The sequence below is a fragment of the Mustela erminea genome, chromosome 4 (assembly GCF_009829155.1).
Source record: "Mustela erminea isolate mMusErm1 chromosome 4, mMusErm1.Pri, whole genome shotgun sequence".
Lineage (NCBI taxonomy): Eukaryota > Metazoa > Chordata > Mammalia > Carnivora > Mustelidae > Mustela > Mustela erminea.
The window spans coordinates 123,301,022-123,322,796 of NC_045617.1; the positions used below are offsets into that span (position 1 = coordinate 123,301,022).

At 48.8% G+C, this 21,775-nt stretch overlaps 2 protein-coding genes across 9 annotated transcripts; both read left to right on the forward strand.

Annotated features, from left to right (window-relative positions):
* Positions 1–134: 134 nt before the first annotated feature.
* On the forward strand, positions 135–14,724 carry MDC1 (mediator of DNA damage checkpoint 1). Of its 7 annotated transcripts, XM_032338041.1 has the most exons (16): positions 140–626; positions 2,466–2,604; positions 3,466–3,846; positions 3,932–4,001; positions 4,315–5,335; positions 5,603–5,774; positions 6,662–6,727; positions 6,893–6,985; positions 7,731–8,498; positions 8,610–8,653; positions 9,106–11,358; positions 11,440–11,559; positions 11,689–11,871; positions 11,973–12,098; positions 12,210–12,320; positions 13,908–14,724. In XM_032338041.1, exons 2-16 carry the CDS (start codon positions 2,469–2,471, stop codon positions 14,073–14,075), a joined length of 5,712 nt encoding a protein of 1,903 aa, XP_032193932.1. In that variant the 5' UTR covers positions 140–626; positions 2,466–2,468; the 3' UTR covers positions 14,076–14,724. The 7 variants fall into 7 exon arrangements, 6 of the variants coding, with proteins under 6 accessions (XP_032193933.1, XP_032193932.1, XP_032193928.1 ...); XM_032338037.1 differs by having other exon boundaries at positions 4,315–5,774; XM_032338040.1 differs by having other exon boundaries at positions 4,315–5,774; positions 6,896–6,985.
* A 3,502-nt stretch (positions 14,725–18,226) lies between these two features.
* NRM (nurim) lies at positions 18,227–21,367 on the forward strand. Of its 2 annotated transcripts, XM_032338130.1 has the most exons (4): positions 18,231–18,530; positions 19,128–19,324; positions 19,941–20,117; positions 20,479–21,367. In XM_032338130.1, the coding sequence occupies exons 1-4, from the start codon at positions 18,398–18,400 to the stop codon at positions 20,758–20,760; spliced, it is 789 nt and encodes a 262-aa protein (XP_032194021.1). In that variant the 5' UTR covers positions 18,231–18,397; the 3' UTR covers positions 20,761–21,367. The 2 variants fall into 2 exon arrangements, with proteins under 2 accessions (XP_032194022.1, XP_032194021.1); XM_032338131.1 differs by lacking the exon at positions 19,941–20,117 and having other exon boundaries at positions 18,227–18,530.
* The last annotated feature ends 408 nt before the right edge of the window (positions 21,368–21,775 follow it).

Here is a 21,775-nt window from a genome sequence, read left to right on the forward strand (position 1 = left end):
AAAAAAAAAAAAAGAAAGAAAGAAAAAAGCCAAATCAAAAGGAACTGAAGTTCCACTGCGATGGAGAGGCATCAAACGCCACGCCTACGGGCAGTTCTCCAAACTGCAGCCTCCGGCCACGACTGCAACCCGCGCCTCGTTTTCGTTTCTCATGAGTCAGCGGACTCCATGTCTGGGAGGACCGAGGAAGGTTCTACCGCCGTAGTAGACGCGTCCGGCGACTGCACTAGTAAGCCCCTCTAGCCGCCAGCGGCGCCCAGACTCTGTGGTCGCGGTTTGGAAATCTGCGCGGGAAGTTTGCCACGGAGGGTGAAGCAGCGGTGGGCTGTACCTTGGAGCTGCCCAATCGAGGTGCGCCATTCCGTGCGCGCAAGGCAGCCTCCGATTACCGCCTCCCTCAATCAATTTCAAGCGCCCAGGAAAAGCCGCCCCTTTGAGCTGTTAAGGGGGCGGGGGCGAGGCTCTGGCAGGGCCTCTGGGTTGGGAGCTTCGTCAATCGTCAAGCAGCGGGGCTGTGACAGGCAGCAGCAGGAGCCAATCAGCATATCGGCGCCCTCTCGGCCCGCGCTCCCCCGCCACCGGGTCGCGGCCGTTACTGGTGGCGCGCGCGCGGGGACTCAAAGTAGGTGAGTTCTGGGGGGCCTCGTCCACCGCTCCTCGGAAGCCATCTTGGTTCTCTCGGAGGGCGGGATGGGCGTGCCTTGGGTGCGACTGGGCGGAGGATACTTGGAAGTTTGTTTCTCCGGATTGTAATACTCATCCTTCCTTGACGTCTCTCCCCGAGTTTAGGTATGAAGACGGGGAGTCGTGGGACCTGGAACCTGGAGGGAGCCCCCTGGGGTGGAGATCAAAGATGGTGGCCCACTGGATTGGCTCCAAGGGCCCTGGGCTCCCGCTGAGTTCTCCATTCTTTAGGCCAGAGTTAGCACTATCCCCATGGACGCGGCCTAATTTCCCTGTCAGCAGTTAACCTCTGCGGTGACATCTTTCGGAGTGATTTCCACCCATATTGTGTTGACTTTTCATCACCTTTCATTTGTCCTTTCATCAGGAGGGCAGGGTTAATTTGACGTTTGGTTTGTGAAGAATGTATCCTGAGCTCTTTGAACAGTACCAGGTGCACAATAGGTACTGTCTTTTTGAGCAGTACCAGGTGCACAGTAGGTACTGTCGAATGAATATGATGGGGTTAGTTCTGCTGGTCCGGTTCTCCAGAGGGTTTGTGAAGGCAGAAATAGAATTAATGGTTACAATATAATGAGAAGGATTAGGGGAAGTACAAGTTCAATGACCAATGGGGACCATGTGGGTACACGAAGAACACTAGAAGGCAAGCAAAATTGCAGGAAAGTGACCTTTGAACTGAATCATAAACTATGGGTAAGAATTGGACCAGAAAACTAGGAATGAAGGGCCAAGGAACTGGCTAAGGCATGCAGGTATGGGGAACAACAGGAACAGGGTGTTCAGAAATTGGGAAGAAGGTCCATGCGGCTGAAACATAGGCTTTGGTATAGGGGAGCAGGACCTGAGGTTCAGATCATGGAGGGTATTGCTAAGGAGTTGAGATTTTGTTTTATCCCATGGGCATGGAAAGCCACCAAATATTAAACAGAGACAGTATCTTGGTGATCTTGGGCAAGTTCCTTAACCCACCTATGTTTCAGTTGCTTAGCCTGATAAATGGAATATAATAATAGTAGTTTACAAGGTTTTTGTGAGGATTAAGAGAGTCTGTCATTGTAAAGTAAATAGAGCAGTGCTTCACACATAGCAAACCTCTATGTATGTCAGCTGTTAGGATTCTTTGCAGCTTAGTTTGATCACACTGTGATGTTCTGGTAAAATATAAAAATCCTGTGTTTTGCAGAAGCACATTTATTCCTGTCCTTTCCACCTACCTGCTGTGTTATCCTGAGCAAGTCATTTAATATTTTTAGCTTTGGTTTCCCAAATGCATGCCTCGTATGTCTATTATGCCTGACACATAACACAGTGCCCAACACACAGCTGATGCTTGGCAAAGTTTAGCTCCCTTTAAAATGTTTTTTTCAAACTGTGGGTTCCAACCCAGTGGATAGTGGATAGTGAAATCAATTTAGCGGGTTGCAGATCAGCATTTAAACAATAGTGGATGGGGGAAAAAAAGAATGAAAACTGGCAGTGTATTGTATACCATAAGGCCATTGTTTCTCAAAATGTTCATCTCTATACGTAAGCACATGCATTTGTATAGTTTGTGTACTTGGGACCTTCTAATATTTATTCCCTCTCCCATAATATTTATATTTATTATAGTCACAAATATTTTTGGAATGTTTCAGAAAGGTAATAACAGGATGCTTGTCAGAAGGAGAAATGTCAACCATCACAACTCTCCAGATTTACCCCAGTTATCAGCCTCCTCTTTAAGGCTGTGTGTGTGGACCTGTGATAGAGATGATGATAATGCGTTTCCTTCCCAGGTCATGGAGGACACCCAGGCTGTTAACTGGGATGTTGAAGAAGAGGAGGAGACAGAGAGATGCAGTGAATCCTTAGGGTGTAGCTTGGAGCCCGTAGGGCGATTGCATATCTTCAGTAGTGCCCATGGACCAGAAAAAGGTCAGAGGTTATTGGATACTAAAGTACTGGTATAGGCTTCTTATTTTTGTGGGGATAAGAAGCTTATACATGTTTCAAGGAGATCTGAAAAAATGTTTCACTGGGAATTCAGAGGAGGGGCCTGATTGAGTTGATTGTTTCAGGCAAGTACCCTGGGCTCAGTGGGCTCAGTTTTACTTTGGTAGGAGAAGATGAAGAGATTCATATGAAAATCCAGCATGGTCTGGAAATGGATGGTGGTGATAGTTGCACAACAGTGTGAATGTACTTAATGCCACTGAACTGTACACTTAAAAATGGTTAAATAGTAAATTTTTCATATATTTTACCACAACAGAAAAAACCCAATATGGATAGATAGGGTATTGACAATGAATAACACATTGCTTCTATTCTTCAATACTTAGGTCTTCTCCGGTCTTGTGTATGTATGTGTATGTCTGTGTAAGTAAAGTGACAAGTTTATTAAGTGAAGATATAAGGAAAAGCTCTCAAGAGTAAGGGGGTCCTGGAGCCCCTGCGTAGCTCAGTGAGTTAAGCCTCTGCCTTCAGCTCAGGTCATGATCTCAGGGTCCTAGGATGGAGCCCAGTATCAGGCTCTCTGCTCGGTGGGGATCCTGCTTCCCCCTCTCTCTCTGTCTGCCTCTCTGCGTACTTGTGATCTCTCTGTGTCTCTGTCAAATGAATAAATAAAATCTTAAGAAAAAAAAAAAAAGTGAGGGAGTCCTGACAGGGTTGACTGTCTTTTGTTTTTCTTATGTGTGTGGGGATCTTGAGTTAGTAGTGGAGTACTTAACGGAATATTTTCCTGATAGAAGGCCAAGACTCAAGCTTTAACTTACCTGCCTCTTTAATTCTTAGATTTCCCCCTGTATCTCGGGAAGAATATGGTGGGCCGAATGCCTGATTGCTCTGTGACCCTACCCTTTTCATCCATCTCCAAACAACATGCAGTGATTGAAATTTTGGCCTGGGACAAAGCGCCTGTCCTCCAAGATTGTGGCAGCCTCAATGGTACTCAAGTCCTAAGGCCTCCTAAGGTCCTAAGCCCAGGGGTGAGTCACCGGCTGAGGGACCAGGAGTTGATTCTCTTTGCTGACTTGCCCTGCCAGTACCATCGCCTGAATGTCCCCCTGCCCTTTGTTTCCCGGGGCCCTCTAACTGTAGAAGAGACACCCAGGGTACAGGGAGGAACTCAACCCCAGAGGCTCTTGTTGGCTGAGGACTCAGAGGAGGAAGTAGGTATGTCTGTGTATTGGGAGGGTGGGTGAGAAGATGGAGATGGTGAGTATAAAACAGTCAACTTACTCCTTTCTACTCTTGACAGATTCTCCTTCTGAAAGGTGTGTGATGAAAGGACAAAGGACCTCCCCTTTGGCAGCAGTAGTTCCAGAGAGGTGAGTGCCAAAGGACCAGATACTTGAGTCTTCAAAAGGAGGAGGAACCAGGGACTGTAGGATCCATCTGCAAGAGATGCTTATCATGAAAGTGGGGAATCGCACATACTCTTTCACTCAGATGAACTTTGATTGAGCACCTCTGATTGTGCCAATTAGAGAACTAATTGCTGGAGAAAGGAAAAAAACCACCCACAAAAAACAAAAAACAGCTACTGCCTTGTGTCTGCCCTTATGGGGCTCATAGCTGAGCGGAGTATTCCTTCTTGGGAAACGGGTGCTATAGACTCTTTCCCTTCTCTTCCCTTTGCAGTGATGAAGAAGGACCTTCTCCTGCCCCAGATGGCCCTGGGCCACCATTTGCCTTCAGCCTGGACAGTGACACAGATGAGGAAGAAAGTCAGCATCCAGCAGCAGGAGAGGCCTTCTTAGCTGCCAGAAGAGGCTCCACTGCAGAGACAGAACAGCCTACAGCTGTGGCAACTGAAATCCAGCTTGAAAAGGATCAGTGTTCAGTGAAGGAGAGGAACAATGGCACAGAAGTTGAGAGGGATGCAAGGAATGGGGTGGTCCCACTTGGGGCCACTCTGGCAAGAAACCAAACTGCTGAGGAGGACAGTGACACAGATATGGATGAGAGCAGGCCTGCTGAGGTCCACTGGGAAAGGGCCCAGCCTTCTGGCTTCACAGACAGTGATACTGATGTGGAAGAAGAAGGGATCCCCGCAACCCCAGCTGTAGTTCTTACGAAGAAGAGGCAAATCCTCCACGAAATTAGTAAAAAGATTCCTCAGGCACCTGCTTTGGTACATCTGCAGGAGAGCCCAGCCCATAGTGATACAGATGTGGAAGAAAGTGAGTTCCAACTGGCAGTCCCTCCAGAGAGAAACCAAGCCTCCGTGGTGATTGACAGCAATACAGATGATGAGGAAGAAGTCTTAGCAGCACTCACTTTGGCACATCTGAAAGAGAGCCAAGCTGATACATGGAACAGAGGTACTGATGTGGAAGAGAGCAGGGCCCAACCTGTGGCTCTTCTGGAGCAAAACCAAACCTCTGCTGGGAGAGACAGTGACACAGACTCGGAGGAGGAGGGGCTCCCAATCGAAAAGAAAGGAACTGTTCCCAAGTGTCATATAGACAAGGCATATTCAGAAAAAAGGCAGTCTCCTCTCCGAGACTGTGATCTAGGGGTGGACGAAGATAAGAGCTCACTTGGGGCCCATCTGCAGAGAAGCCAAGCCTCTGCCACAGTGGACATCAACACACAAGTGGAGGAGAAAGCCCTATCAGGACCAGCCGTTACACTTGTGGAGAAGCATCAAGTGCCTATGGTATGGACAAATCAAACAAATGTGGAAGTAGAAGGGGGCCAAGCAAAGCTGCCTGTAATGCATCTAGAGGAAACCCAGCCTCCTCCCCCTGGGGACTGTGAGACAGGTGCAGAAGAGGGCACATCCTTAGCAGCCTCAGTGGTGGCAGATACAGGAAAGTGCCAGCTTCCAGCAGAAGGGGATGCTGGGATGGAATGGGCTGCAGCTGTTCTTGAGCAGGAGAGAGCTCTTGAGGCAAGGGCCCAGGGTGAATCCCTTGTGTCACAGGTGGAGCAGGATCTTCTCCCTGTCTCGAGGGAGAACCTTACAGATCTTGTGGTGGACACAGGCACTTCAGGGGAACCCATCCAGCCACAGAGAGAGGGAGCCCAAACCCCTACAGAAAGGGAGAGAGAATTACATGTGGACAGGACCAAGGACTCTGGGGACAACCATGGTGGTAAGTGCTGGACTTCCTCCCTTGACTCCTTAAAGAAAGAATGCAAAAATAACAATAATAAATAAATAAAAGAATGCTTATAGGGCTTCCTAGTCTATTTGAGCTGCTATAACAGAATGCCATAGGCTGGCTGGTTTATAAACAACAGAAATTTTTTCTCATAGTTGTGAAGGCTGGGAAGTCCAAGATCGGAGTGCCAGTATAGTCATGTTCTGCTGAAGACTGCTTCCTCTTCATAGGCAGCTATCTTCTCACTGTGTTGTCACATGGCAGAAGGGGCACAAAGGGAATTCTGGGGTCTCTTTTACAAGGGTACTAGTCCCATTCATGTGGGTTCTACCCTCATGACCTAATCATCTCCCAAAGAACTTACCTCCTAATAAAATCACATTGGAAATTAGGTTTCAACATATGAATTTGGGTGGGGATATAAACATTTGGTCCATTACAGAGGGCTTGGGGCTAGGGAGAAAATGGTAGAGAAAGAATAAGGAAGTGTCAGATAAGACTTTTCTTTTTAAGGTTTTTTTTTTTTAAGATTTTATTCATTTGACAGACCACAAGTAGGCAGAGAGGCAGTTAGTGAGAGAGAGGGAAGCAGGCTCCCTGCCCAGAACCGCAGGATCATGACCTGAGCCAAAGGCAGAGGCTTTAACCCACTGAGCCACCCAGGTGCCCCTTTTTTAAGGTTTTATTTATTTGTCAGAGAGAGAGCAGCAGGCAGAGGGAGAAGCAGGCTCCCCACTGAGCAAGGAGCCCAACAGGGGGCTTGATCCCAGCACCCTGGGATCATGACCTGAGCTGAAGGCAGACAGTTAACTGACTGAGTCACCCAGGTATCCCCAGATAGGACTTTTTATTATCTATCTTATATTTTCCCCTCTCAGATTCTGAAGACTTGGACCTACAGGCTACCCAGTGCTTTGTGGAGAGAGAGAATCAGAGCCCAGAAGGTAAGGACATCCATGTCATATGGATGTTGGCACAAGTGGGAGCTGGGAGCCTAGACTGGTGGTCCTTGAAGGTTGTGAATACTGGTTTGGGGAGGCCAGGAGGCCAGGAGTGGGAGCCCAGAGTTCTCTGGAGGAGCTATGCTTGAGCCAGCTTTTCTTGTCCAGCAGTCCAGAGCATGGAGGATGAAGCTACCCAGGCCTTCCTGGTTACTCTACCCCAAGACCCTGGCCCTTCCTGTTGCAGTTTCCAGGCCCCAGGTATAAGAAATTCTAGCCTTCATGCCCCTAACTTGGCATCATTGCTTTTCCCTCATGTTTCTTTCATAATCTTTGACTCTTCTGCTAATGTTTCTCCATCTCCCATCATCTTTTTTTTTTTTTAAGATTTTATTTATTTATTTGACAGAGAGATCACAAGTAGGCAGAGAGGCAGGCAGAGAGAGAGGAGGAAGCAGGCTCCCCACGGAGCAGAGAGCCCGATATGGGGCTCGATCCCAGGACGCTGGGATCATGACCTGAGCTGAAGGCAGAGGCTTAACCCACTGAGCCACCCAGGTGCCCCTCTCCCATCATTTTTAAAGAGGCTGCTGTGAGAACTTCTATGCGCATGTGGGGTCTTAACTTAGACAAATATTAAATGTAGTAATTGTCCTCTTTATTCCAAGCCTTCCTTTAATAATCCACTTAGGTTTATTATTCATGAATTTTTTCTTTGAAAGATTTTATTTATTTATTTGAGAGAGAGAGAGCGTGCACGCACGCACACCCACATGAATGGGGGAGAGGGGCAGAGGAAGAGGGAGAAGCAAACTCCTCGCTGAGCAGGGAGCCTGATGTGGGGCTCAGTTTCAGGACCCTGAGATCATGACCTGAGCTGGAGGCAGATGCTTAACTGACTGAGTCACTCAGGCACCCCTGTTATAAATTAATTTCTCTTACTCTTTTTTCAACCTATTAAATTTTCAATCTGCATTTCTCTCTCTCTTTGACTCTTTACCTCCAGGTGCCCTGGATGAGCCATGGGAAGTCTTGGCAACACAGCCATTCTGTCTGAGAGAGTCTGAGGCCTCTGAGCCCCATCCCATTGCTGCCCATCTTGATGCCCATGGATCTTGCCCCTCTACACCCAGGACACCACCACAAGCCCAACATCCAGAGATCCCAGTTCATGAAGAGGCACTGGGGACTCAAGGCAGAGGGATGCAGACTGTGGAGAACGACATGGGTACACCAAGGGAAGCAGCAGAGGGGGTGACCCCTGAGAGAGGACTGTTGAACAGGGAAACCAAGAACCTGCCAGCAGAAGAGAGAGAAGATGTTATAGGAAAAGAAGAATTAACCAGAGGAAAACAGATGTTAGCTAGAGATAATCAGGGACCAGAGTCTGACCAAAAGGTAAAAAGTGCAAGTATTGAAAGGAATACGGAGACTTTAAACATAGAAATTGAGATACCCAGGGAAGTACAAGAGGAAGAGATAGGAAAGCAGACTCTTGCAAGAGAAGTATTTGAGAGAGAAGCAGAGAAACTAGTACTAGAGAGAGAAGATGAGCCAAGTGGATTAGGCATTGAGGTACCAGAAGAAAAACTGGAGAGCGGCCCACAGAGAGGGGAAACAGAGAAAGGGAGCCAGGACCAGGAAGGGCAGGCCTCCCATCTAACACCAGAGCCTAGAGCAGGGACGGGAGACCATCAGGGACTCACTTCAACCCCAGGAGCTTCTGGGAACCAGTCAGATGGAGCCCCGATGAGCCCCAGGAGGCAGCAGAGAGGTAAGTGAAGGCAGAGGGAAACCCAAGATGGTACACAGCCCCTGTGCTAATCAACCCCTAAGTGTCTTGACTCTTAGACCTCAGCTCCACTTGCTTTTACTTTCTCTCTAGGCCACTGGACTTGCAAGATGCCACCTGCTGAGAAGGCCTCTGCGGTGAGAGCTGCTTTTTCTACCGCTTCACTGCCCCTTCACCTGACCTTGCTTTAGTCTACTCCTCCATCTTCCCAATTTTCTTCGGTTGTCACCACTCCTTACTTGGCTTCTGTGCCTTTCCTTTCAACCTGTCATTTTCCATATCTGTTTCCCAAGTTCTATCTCCCTCTGTCTGACTCAGAACGTCCATTTTTTTATGTCTTTTCCCTTTTTCCAACCATCCTTTTATTATCATCATCTATCTGTGGAGAACACTGCTGGCATGAGGAAAGGTGTGTGAGAATGAGGACTGCTCCCTCCCTAGGAAGTTCCCAGTCTCGTGGAAGGGAGGTCATAGATAAGTGAAATGCCAGGAACACACTCTAACCATAAACAAGTATTAAGAACATATCCAAGTACTGTCTCTCTTCTCTCTGCCTATTCTTCCCTCACTTGCTTCTGTTTCTCTTCAGGGTGATCAGGAATCTGCAGATGCTTGTCTACCTCCTGCAGTGCCTGAAGCCTCAGCCCTCCACCACAACTCCCTCCTCTCTCAGAGTCAAAAACATCCTGTGCCCCAGCCCTTCCATTCTCCCTCTCCATCTTCTTTAGAGCCCATTCCCAGAACCAGACAAAATGGGAATCAGGAAGTTCCAGAGACTACCTTGTCCTCAGACATGGAGCCTCTTCACTCAAAATCCAAAGTCAGGCTCCGAGGGTCCTCCAGGAAGACACCCTCTGCAGTTTCTTCTTTAGCCCTTGAACCACACTCTACCATCCCCACAGACCAGCCCCTCAGTCCTGAGCTCACATCTCGGGTCACTCGGGGCAGGACACGTAGGTCCTCTGTCATGACCCCTGAACTAGTTGTCCCCACAGCCCCTGAGCTCCAGACTTCCACCTCCAAAGACCAGCCTGTCATCTCTGAGTCAACATTGCAGGTCACTCGGGGTAGAACAAATAGGTTTTCTGTCAAGACCCCTGAACTTGTTGTTCCTATAGTCCCTGCAGTCAAGCCTTCCACCTCCAAGGAGCAGCCTGCCGCTACTGAGCTCATATCTCAGAGCAGGACCCATAAATCTGTCAAGACCCCTGAACCAGTTGTCTCCACAGCCACTCAGGGAAGGGCACATAGGTCTTCTGACAAGACTCCCAAAACAGTTATCCCCACAGCCCCTGAGCTCCAGCCTTCTACTTCCAAAGACCAGCCTGTCACCCCTGAGTGCACATCTAGGGTCACTTGGGGCCGTACACGTAGGTCCTCTATCAAGACTCCTGAACCAACTGTCCCCACAGTCCCTGAACTCCAGCCTTCCACCTCCAAAGACCAGTCTATCATCACTGAGACCATATCTGGGGCCACTCAAAGCAGGACATATAGGTCTTCTGGTAAGACCCCTGAGCCACATGTCCCAACAGCTCCTAAAGTCCAGCCTTCCATCGCCACAGACCAGCCTGTCACCCCTGAGCCCACATCTAGGGTCACTTGGGGCAGGACACGTAGATCCTCTGTCAAGACTCCTGAACCAACTGTCCCTACAGCCCCTGAAGTCCAGCCTTCCACCTCCAAAGACCAGCCTGTCATCACTGAGCCCACATCTGGGGCCCCTCACAGCAGGACACATAGGTCTTCTGGCAAGACCCCTGAGCCAGTTATCCCAATAGCTCCTGAAGTCCAGCCTTCCATCCCCACAGACCAGCCTGTCATCCCCAAACCCACATCTCAGGGCAGGACACCCAGGACTTCTATCAAGACCCCTGAGCCAATTGTCCCGACAACCCCTGAGCACCAGCTTACCACCCCTGGAGGCCAGCCTGTCACCCCCAAACGTACATCTCGGGGCAGGACACCTAGATCTTCTAGCAAGACCCCTAAATCAATTGTCTACACAGTCCCTGAGCTCCAGGCTTCCACCCCCACAGACCAGCCTGTCATCCCCAAACTTATATCTCTGGCCACTCGGGGCAGGACACAAAGGTCCTCTATCAAGACCTCTGAGCCAGTTGCCCCCACAGCCCCTGAACTCCAGCCTTCCTTCTCCACAGATCAGCCTGTCACTCCTGAGCCCACATCTCGGGCCACTCGGGGCAGGACATATAGGTCCTTTGTCAAGATCCCCCAACCAACTGAGCTCAGAGCCCCTGACCTTGAATCTCTCACCCCCACAGATCAGCTGGTCACCCCTAAGGCTCAGGGTTTTCAGGGTAAGACACTCAGGTCTTCTGGAATAAGTGCTGGGCCAGTTCTTACCACCCCTGAATTCCAGTCTCCTGTCCCCACAGACCAGCCTCTTCCCCCTGAGCCCATCTCTCAAGCCAATTGCAGCAGGAAGCTGAGGGCCACTAGGAAATATGGGTCCCTCACAGCTCCCATTGTCTGTGAGCCGTATTCTGCACTCCCTGAACCTAAATCTCGGTCCTCAGGGAACCAGAGACAAGGGGCAGTGAGAGTAGTTGAATCCCTCAGGACCACACCCAAGCCTGCCTTAGCCCAGCTTCCTGAGGCCCCCACTCATGCTACCCAGATCCAAAAGGTAGAGGGAGCAGGCAGATCAGAGTTCACCCCAGAGCCCCTGCCTAAGGCCTCTCAGAGATGCAAGAGGCCTTTGGCTACTGTAGATTCACCCCCACTTCAAAAACGGCTCCAAAGAGGGGAAGTCACCCAGAAGACAGTGTTCCTCAAGGAAGAGGAAGAAGATCCAATGGAGAGGCCAAGGAAGGAGGAGGTAGGGAGAGGGCCGGGCCTATGAAGCTAGGAAAGGGCTTAGAGACTCAGAAACTCCCAGCAAGATCTTTCTCAATCTCAGGATGTAGTGGCTCCAGGACCAGGCAAGAGAAAGAGAGACCAAGCAGAGGAGGAGCCCAAGGGACTACCAAGCCGCAGCCTTCGACGCACCAAACCTAACCAAGAGTCCACAGCCCCCAAAGTAGGAGAAAAAAGGCATGGGGCTTGGTGGGAGACAGACAAGGGAGGATGGGAGGAGAACTTAGGGGTTTGGAGACCGGCGCAGATGGTACAGGTTGCTGTGACCAGCTCAGGTTAACCCCCTCCACAGGTACTTTTCACAGGAGTGGTGGATGCCCGTGGAGAGCGGGCAGTGCTGGCCCTGGGGGGGAGTCTGGCCAGCTCAGTGGCAGAGGCTTCCCACCTAGTGACTGATCGAGTCCGACGCACAGTCAAGTTCCTCTGTGCCCTGGGGCGGGGGATCCCCATCCTCTCCTTGGACTGGCTGCACCAGGTGAGAGTCTAAGAGAGGACATACCATCAGAGGTCACTGATGGCAGAAGAGCTGGGTGATGGGCTGGGCTGAGCTTGTGTGCTCACTGGTACTGTCCTTAGTCCCGCAAAGCTGGTTGCTTCTTGCCCCCGGATGAATATGTGGTGACTGATCCTGAGCAGGAGAAGAACTTCGGCTTCAGCCTTCGAGATGCCCTAAGCCGGGCTCGGGAACGAAGGTTGCTGGAGGTGAGAGGCAATCTTCTGCCCTGTGCTTCAGCCTTCCCTCCAGAGGCGCCCCAGCTATTCACTGCTTGTCAGGGCATACATTTATGACCTCCACCATTTTCTTCCTCTTAGGGCTATGAGATCCACGTGACCCCAGGAGTCCAGCCCCCACCACCTCAGATGGGAGAGATCATCAGTTGCTGTGGAGGCACTGTACTACCCAGCATGCCCCGGTCCTATAAGGTATGAGTGCTATGTTCTGGATCTGGTGAGGTGGCAGTTAAAGAGGTGGCTGGGGGGCGCCTGGGTGGCTCAGTGGGTTGGGCCTCTACTTTCGGCTCGGGTCCTGGGATCAAGCCCTGCATTGGGCTCTCTGTTTGGCAGGGGGCCTACTTGCCCCCTACCTCTGCCTGCCTCTCTGCCTACTTGTGATCTCTGTCAAATAAATAAATAAAATATTTTTTAAAAATAAAAAGTAAAGCAAGTAAAGAGGTGGCTAGAATGGGAAAAGGTTGGAGAACCAAACATGGACAGGAACACAAGAAGTGAGAGGGTGAAGGGAAGCTCTGTAGTATGTAAAGGGATAGGAATGAAGAAGTCTGCTGATTCCGAGGGATTTATTTTTATTTATTTATTTATTTATTAAGATTTTATTTATTTATACGATAGAGAGATCACAAGTAAGCAGAGAGGCAGGCAGAGAGAGGGGGAAGCAGGCTCCCTGCTGAGCAGAGAGCCCGATGCGGGGCTTGATCCCAGGACCCTGAGATCATGATCTGGGCCAAAGGCAGAGGCTCAACCCACTGAGCCACCCAGGCGCCTCCCTGAGTGTATTTATTTTTATTTTTTATTTTAAAATTTTTTAAATATATGCAAAGGGAGAGAAAACTTCTATTATCAGTGAACCTCCCATATATCAATCACTCAGATTTAACAAGGTAGTTTAGACTTTGCTACATTTTCTCCATTTATCATTTTGTTCTTTGCTAAATTATTTTTTTAAAAGATTTTATTTATTTATTTATTTGACAGATCACAAGTAGGCAGAGAGGCAAGGCAGAGAGAGGGGAAGCAGGCTCCCCGCTGAGCAGAGATCCCGATGCAGGGCTTGATCCCAGGACCCTGAGATTATGACCTGAGCAGAAGGCAGAGGCTTTAACCCACTGAGCCACCCAGGCGCCCCTGCTAAATTATTTTAAAGAAACTGCAAACTTCGTATTATTTCTCTCTATATACTTAAAGTATACTTTCTGAGATACTATGCACTTTGATTTCTCTTTTCTTTTCTTTCTTTCTTTCTTTTTTTTTTTTACATAATCACAACGCCATTATTGATCCATAACAAAATTAACAATAGTTTCTTGGTCATTTTCTTACATTCCATTAGCCAGATCTCACCAGTTGGCCAAAAATGTCTCTTTAAAATTCAAGTCAGGATTCAGACAAGACCCATGTATTGCCACAGTTGCATATCTTTTGATTCTCTTTTACTCTAGAAAAGATCTTCCCCAACCCACCTAGCCTTTTTTTTTATTCCATTGACTTCCTACAGAAACCAGGTCAGTTGTTCTTTAGAATGTCTGAGTCTGGGTTTTTCTGTTTGCTCCTTTGTTGTGTAATTTATGTTGTTCTTTTACATTTCCTGTAAACTATTAAATTTAAAAGGATTGAATAAATCCAGGTTTAGCTTTTCTGGCAAGAGTACTTCTAGCAAGTATGCTTCATATCAGAGGTCTATTTCAGTGATGCTGAAACTGATTAGTAGATTCTGAACCTACTTCTAGGATTCTTTTTCCCTCCTGACTTTGTCTTTGCTCTGTCTTTCCCCAGCCTCAGAGAGTTGTGATTACATGCTCCCAGGACTTCCCTCGATGCTCTATTCCGTTTCGGGTTGGGCTGCCCATCCTCTCACCTGAGTTCCTGCTGACAGGAGTGCTGAAGCAGGAAGCCAAGCCAGAGGCCTTCATCCTCTCCACTTTGGAAATGTCATCCTCCTGAAAACATAACCACAGTACTCTTTTCCCTCCTAGACCAGTAAATAAAGTGTTAGAAAATATTTGGAAGAAAGAACCTAGGGTTTTAGACAGGTTTTGGATATACTGACCTGATTTGTCTTGGAACATGGGGGGGCTGAAAAGGTTTACGGGTAACCAAAAAGATAGGGAGATTTAGAGCCACAGATTTCTTAAATAACCACTTAAGAGTTGGGTAATCCCATACTCATCTCTTAAGTGGCTACCCTTAGCAGGACTGATGTACTTAGTGCTATGAGGAACACACAGTGTCCTGCCTCCTGTTTGGAAACAAACCATTTCTCTTCCTCTTTTACTGGGATTCTTACTCATCTTCTGAAAGATAGTGGAAAGAATTTTAGTGTCAAGAACTTAAAGGGATGCTTGGAGTGGGTAATTTAAGGTTGGATTATGGAACGCTCTAAAATATTTTCCTTTCTTCTCACTCGATCTTGTTAGAAGCGTTCTTTAGCTTTGACTTTGAGCAAATTGCTACATTTTTCTGGCCTGCTTTTCCAGTATTTATAAAAATTAGAGCTTAGGTTTAACCTCTGATAAATAAATATTCACTCTGTGCCTTATGGTGTAGTGCAGTTTCTTTTAACATACCTGAAATTTAAATTTTACTTATTTTATTTTTATTTTTATTTTTTTTTTTTTTTTTTTTTTGTCAGAGAGAGAGAGAGCGAGAGCGAGCACAGGCAGACAGAGTGGAAGGCAGAGTCAGAGGGAGAAGCAGGCTCCCTGCGGAGCAAGGAGCCCGATGTGGGACTCGATCCCAGGACGCCGGGATCATGACCTGAGCCGAAGGCAGCTGCTTAACCAACTGAGCCACCCAGGCGTCCCTACTTATTTTATTTTTAAAGTAAGCTCTGTACCCAAAATGGGGCTCGAACTCACAATCCTGAGATCAAGAGTCTCACACTCCACCAACTGAGCCAGCCAGGTGCCCCTTCAATTTAAATTTTAAAAGTGGGTTGATTACAATGATGGGGAGAAATTGGAACCTTTATTATACATTGCTTCTAGGAATATAAATGGTTCAGCTGCTGTGGTAAGTAGTCTGACAGTTTCCCAAAAAATTAGACATAGAATTCCCAAATGACCCAGTAACTCCATTAGTAGGTATATATGCAAAAGAATTAAAACTTGTGTTCAAACAAACACTTGTACACAGTGTTCATATCAGCACTTAACAAGAGTCAAAAGGAAAAAACAAAAACAAAAAAACAAGAGCCAAAAGGTGAAAAAAAAATGTTCATCAGCAGTTGAATATAAATACATGTGGCATATCCACACGATGGACTATTATTCATCCATAAAAGGTGGTGAAGTACTGATTCATGCTACAGTGTTTTGAGGATGAACCTCAAAGCATTATGCTAAGTGAAAGGAGCCAGACACAAAAAGTCACCTGGGATGATTCCACTTACATGAAATACCTAGAATAGGTAAATGCATAGAGACAGTAGAGTGGTGGTTGTCAGGAGCTGGGAGAAGGGGAAAATGTGTGCAGGGTTTTATTTTGGATTGCTGGGGTTTTACTTTGGAACTTGATAGAGATGGTGATTACACAGATTATGAAGGTATTAAATGTCACTAGATTTTTCTCTTTAAAATAGTTAATTTGGGGGCCTGGGTGGCTCAGTCATTAAGCATCTGCCTTCGGCTCAGGGCATGATTCTAGGGTCCCAGGATGAAACCCGCATCTGGCTCCCTGCCCAGCAGGAGGCCTGCTTCTCCCTCTCCCACTTCCCCTGCTTGTGTCCCCAATATCGTCACTCTCTGTCAAATAAATAAAATCTTTTTTTTTTTTTTAATTTGAAATAGTGGGGCACCTGGGTGGCTCAGTGGGTTAAGCCGCTGCCTTCGGCTCAGGTCATGATCTCAGGGTCCTGGGATCAAGCCCTGCGTCGGGTTCTCTGCTCAGCAGGGAGCCTGCTTCCTCCTCTCTCTTTCTCTCCCTGCCTCTCTGCCTACTTGTGGTCTCTGTCAAATAAATAAATAAAATCTTTAAAAAATATTTTTTTTGCAAATAGTTCATTTTGTTATGTGAATTTCACTTTAAAAAAAGATGGGTGATTAGTTTGTGACTTTTCTGCAAGTGAATTATACTTAAGTTTGTAAAACTTTGGTGTAGTAGAATGAGCACAAGCTTTACTGACTTTTAACACTGCTGATTTCTAAACATGAACATGTCTCGATATATGTTAAGCACAGCCATTGTAGGTGTGGCACATGGTAGGACCCAAATAAATATTAGTCCCATTGTGCAACTCAGCCTGTACTGTGTGAAACTGTCTATGGCCTGGAGGTCCAGGGGATTCCTTACAGTACCAGCTGCCTCTATATCCCTATTTAGCACTCATGTGCACTCTTAGTGACACTGAAGTGCCCCAGTTTAAATTTCTGGAGACTAGAGACCTTTTCTTACACTTCCAATAAATTCTATAGCTTATAGCACAAATAAGAAGTATCTCTATCACTCAGGGTCCCAGCAAGAAATGACAACACTGTCAAATTAGGGCAATTTGGAGAGAGTTTAATAAAGTGAAATTTACAAAGAAATTGGAAGAGTAGAGAAATCATAATGTTGCACTACTCCAGTACCTATAGCTCTATTGTGACCACCTCTAAGTCCTAGAGGTTGAGAGGAGGGAGCAGTTTTGCAGAGAGGGCTTCCTCAATAAAAGCTGTGATTTTCATTGATACAGTCCATTCAGGACAACCTCTTGAAGCAGAAAGCAGGGTGGAGGGTGCATCTGGAGAGGAATCATAAGATGTCTGGTAACAGTTTACAACAGCATTGATTAAGAAAGGAGGGTAGGAGTACTGAGTCTTGGGGTGGAGGAATGTAAAGGCTATGGGGTGCTACCTGGCAATTCATGAGCCGAAAGCATCCCATCTTGGTAAATTTTTTTTGTATTTCTTCTGTCTGTAAGCCAAAGGATTTCACTTAATGATGTCTAAGTTCCCTGCTATGGTCATAGCCACTGTGACTAGGTCCTTAACAACATGGTCTTTTTTTTTTTTTTTTTTTTTAAGATTTTATTCATTTGAGAGAGACAGTGAGAGAGAGCATGAGCGAGGAGAAGGTCAGAGAGAGAAGGAGACTCCCCACTGGGAGCCCAATGCTGGACTCGATGCCAGGACCCGGCATCATGACCTGAGCCGAAGGCAGTTGTCCAACCAACTGAGCCACCCAGGCGTCCCAACAACATGATCTTTAATCCTGATGGAGGAGGGGCACCTGGGTGGCTCAGTGGGTTAAAGCCCCTGCCTTCAGCTCAGGTCATGATCTCTGGATCCTGGGATCAAGCCCCGCATTGGGCTCTCTGCTCAGCAGGGAGCCTGCTTCCTTCTCTCTCTCTGCCTGCCTCTCTGCCTACTTGTGATCTGTCAAATAAATATCTAAAATCTTTAAAAAAAATTCTGATGGAGGAAAACCTTTCTTTTACTTTGCTTTTCAGAAGTATTTGTAGGTATTACAAACAGGTCTGAAGGAAAGTATGTTTAGACAAAAGATCTTAGCGATTCCTCACTAGTAAGTGGGGTCAGTCCAGAGTGAAGTCATAGATAGTTAATTATCACAGGCTTGGATAAAATTAACCTACTACAAAGTTTACAACAAATACAATTTTCTATCACAAATATTTTAACATTGTTACTCTCATGATTGCAAATCAACAGCCTTTGGCATTATTAGAAATAATCTGTGTTACAGAGAAGTTTTCTGTCCTTGGCAAGTGGAGTGAACAAGTTACAGAATAAACATGGTAAAATAGTCACTAACTCTTTAACATAAGATGTAAAAGGTGATTCAGAGCTTTGGGTTCTCAGTCTGGGTCAGCAGTCTTCCGTTCTGTCGCCGTTTATTATTGAAGTGTTAACTGAGGCTTTGTAACTCTGACTCCGGCTAGGTTTTCTGGCTAAGGTTACAGAAAAGGGGGGTCATAATTCTCGGTTTCTACAAGAACCCTGAAAGAGAGGAACTGTCTTCATTTCAGCTGAGACAACTAGCCGATCTACGATTCAATCCACACGAAGGGCTATAGAGCCGCTGCCCTTTCCATCTGTCACTCGGAATTCTAACTTACCCTTCTGTGACGCAGAGACTGCCGTCTGGGTAAAAGCACCCGCGACCCGCCCAGCCGGCAGAAAAAAGGGCGCACCGCTGACCCGAACCCCGGCATTTGAGCGAAGGAGCCCCGCCTTTCCGGGCGGGACCCGAGGGGCGGGGTGAGGGGCGGGGCCTGCGGCCGCGGGAATCCCAAGCCCGCCCTCTTCCCCACCCCTCCGTGTGTCGCCATGGCCCCAGCTCTGCTCCTGATCCCTGCTGCCCTCGCCTCTTTTATCCTGGCCTTTGGCACCGGAGTGGAGTTCGTGCGCTTTACCTCTCTTCGGCCACTTCTTGGAGGGATCCCGGAGCCTGGTGGTCCGGGTGAGCGGGAGGGATCAAGGATGAGCTCTGGGGATGGAGGTGGAGCCGGACGAGAGGGAGGGAGGGCGGGGCTTGGAGACGAATGACAGGGGAAGTCCGGGAGAGGGAACTAGAACTGCGAAAGCTGGAGAAGCTTCAGGGCAGACCAGAGGGCTAAATTAGGAACTCAGGGATTAGCGGTTTGGAGAGGCGCGCGCGCGCGCGCGCGCGCGAGAGAGAGAGAGAGAGAGAGAGAGAGAGAGAGAGAGAAAGAGAGAGAACGAGAACTGGGTGGGGAGGAAAAGGGCGATAAGCGGAGGAAAGAAAGTGCTTTAAAGAGAGGAATATGGAAGGAAGAGTGTTCGAAAGAGGGAGCATTTAGACCACGGAAACAAGAGGGGCAGTCCCCTCTCCAGCCATATTCCTCCCCACCCTGAAGGAGGCCTGGGGAAAAGGGAAGAAGCAGGGAATGGAAAAGGTGGGCAAAGCCTGGAGAGGAAGCATTAAGACTCTTGGAGCATTAAGGGGAAATGGCCTGGGGCCCCAAGAAGAGAGTAGGATAGGGGATGTTTCCCATAACCCTCTTGATCTTTTGTCCCTTTCTTCAACTCCCCCTAGATGCCCGCCAGGGATGGCTGGCTGCCCTGCAGGACCGCAGTATCCTTGTCCCCCTGGCTTGGGATCTGGGTCTCCTCCTACTTTTTGTAGGGCAGCACAGCCTCATGGCAACTGAGACAGTGAAGGCGTGGATGTCTCGATATTTCGGGGTCCTTCAGAGGTCACTGTATGTCGCATGCACTGCCCTGGCCTTGCAGGTATGAGGCCTTGGCCACCGAGTCCCAAGAGAAACTGTCTGTGATAAGGGTGTCCTAGACTGGAGCGGCAAAAGGCCTTCTGAAAATGTGGGTTTAGGAAGAGAACTGAGGGTGTTGAGGACTCTCATCTCAGCTTTCATTCCTCTACAGCACATATTCTCCTTATCAAGAATGGTGTACCATTACTCATTCCCCAAGCAGATATGTGCATTCTCACCTTTGCAACCTTGTTCATGTTGTTCTGCTTGAGATTCCCCTTAGTGACATCCTTTCAGGGCTACCCTTTCTTCGAAACCTCTTCCCTAGGTCTCAAGAGAAGGCTTCACAGTTAGCATTCACTTGTCTTCTCAGTGAGTGCTTGGTACTTTATGTACCTATCTGGTTACCCCCATCTGGTCTGCAAGCCCTCAGGGTAGATATAGGTCATCCTTACATCCTTGGGACCCCACCCTAGGACCCCCACTTAGGACCCCCACCACCCCTATGTGGTGACTGTTTGTGATGTTCATGTAGAGGTGGGGAGAGCTGCAGGCCAGCCTGGGTTGGGGGGCAGCCTCTGGGTCTAAGTCTTTCAAGGGTAGGCTGCTGAGATACCCAGCCCCACATCCTTCCCCAGTTGGTGATGCGGTACTGGGAACCTGTACCTAGAGGCCCTGTGTTGTGGGAGGCTCGGGCCGAACCATGGGCCACCTGGGTGCCCCTGCTCTGCTTTGTGCTCCACGTCATATCCTGGCTCCTCATCTTCAGCATCCTTCTCGTCTTTGACTACGCCGAGCTCATGGGCCTCAAACAGGTGAGGCTCCCAGATTCCTACCTGAGACCTAGGATTCCTTCCAGAATGCCTTTTTCCCTTCCAAGGATTTCCCTCCTCCTTCTCCCATGCTCTTCCACCTTCCTCTTCTTTCAACTCCCTTACCTACTTACCTTTCTTATAAGACAGTCTTCCCTCAGCGTTCTGTCAAAGGCCTGAAACCATGGGCCTACTGGGACTGGGGAAGGCTCATGAACCAGAGATGAGGATCAGGGGTCCTGGTCTCAGGAGGGTGGTCCTTGGGCCTGAGTTACAGAAGGGGAAGTTTCCTGGAAGGGGAGGAAAGAGGTCGCTAAGTTGCAAAAGGGGCTTGATCCCATTTCTAAGCTGTTCTCCCTCCTAGGTGTACTACCATGTGCTGGGGCTTGGTGAGCCTCTGGCCCTGAAGTCTCCCCGGGCTCTAAGACTCTTCTCCCATTTGCGCCACCCAGTGTGTGTGGAACTGCTGACGGTGCTGTGGGTCGTACCCACCCTGGGCACTGACCGCCTCCTCCTTGCTCTCCTCCTTACCCTCTATCTGGGCCTGGCTCATGGACTTGACCAGCAAGACCTCCGCTACCTCCGGGCCCAGTTACAAAGAAAACTCCACCTGCTCTCCCGGCCCCAGGAAGGTGAGGCCAAGTGAGGAGCTAACCTGGTTCCAAGCCCGGCATTGTCTCTCCTTTAACATCCAGGCCCTGGCTGCTTCAGACCAGAAACCCAAATTCATGGACTGAAGGGGCTCTCCCTTCCCCTGTTTGAGCTTCCACTCCTTGGGCCCAGCACCATAACCTGAATTCTGAGTTTCAACCACTGGACTCCAAGATCTAACTTCTCACCAGCCTGGAAGAGGGGATAGGGAACTTACCTGTCTCCTCAGTTCAGGCCTTGACACCCCCCCCCCCCAACATACACACCTTAAGAACCTCCTCATAAGGAAGAAGGGAGGACCTGACCACTTCCCTCCCACTGTTACTCCCTTCTGCACCTCAGGGATCCCCCTTCTCCTCCTCTGGCTTCCCCTTCTAGGAGTGGGACCAGGGTCTGCAGGTTTGATAATGCCTGCCCTCCAGGCTCCGAGTGCCAGCCCCCTGACTAGCCTTGCCTGCTCCTTAGGCGCTGGCCCTAGGCTCTGTCCTCTAACCTAGTTGAAAGGATCCTCCCGCTTTTCATTTTGGGTGACTAAGAGCTCTCTGCTCTCCCGAGGAACACGCGCAGCAGAAAAATAAAATTCAGCCTGTTTTTTCTACATATGGTATGCAGTCTATCGGTGTTTCTCTAGCTAGAGGGCTGACTTTGGGAAGGAGGGCAAGCGGAGCCGGGCACATCAAACTGGAATCTGGGCAACCACCGCGCCCTCTGGCGACCACTGCGGTCAGGCCCAACCCCGTTTCCCCAGAGAGGCCCAGTCCCCCTTCCTCCAAATCCCCCAGTTTGCCTCGCTGCAGAGCAGGGAACCCAAGGGAGACAGGTTGAAGCCAAAGAGTGGGACAGCGGCTCTGCTGTGGGATCCAGTTCCCATAGCTGTTGGCTTCGGAGTACCTCTACTGCCGTCCCGTTCCCCACGGGCCCACCACAGCCTGGTGGCGGCCCCGGACCCCGCAGTAACAAAGGCCAGCCAGGGGAGGCAAAAGCGTGGGGAGGAGCAGCAGGAGATGGAA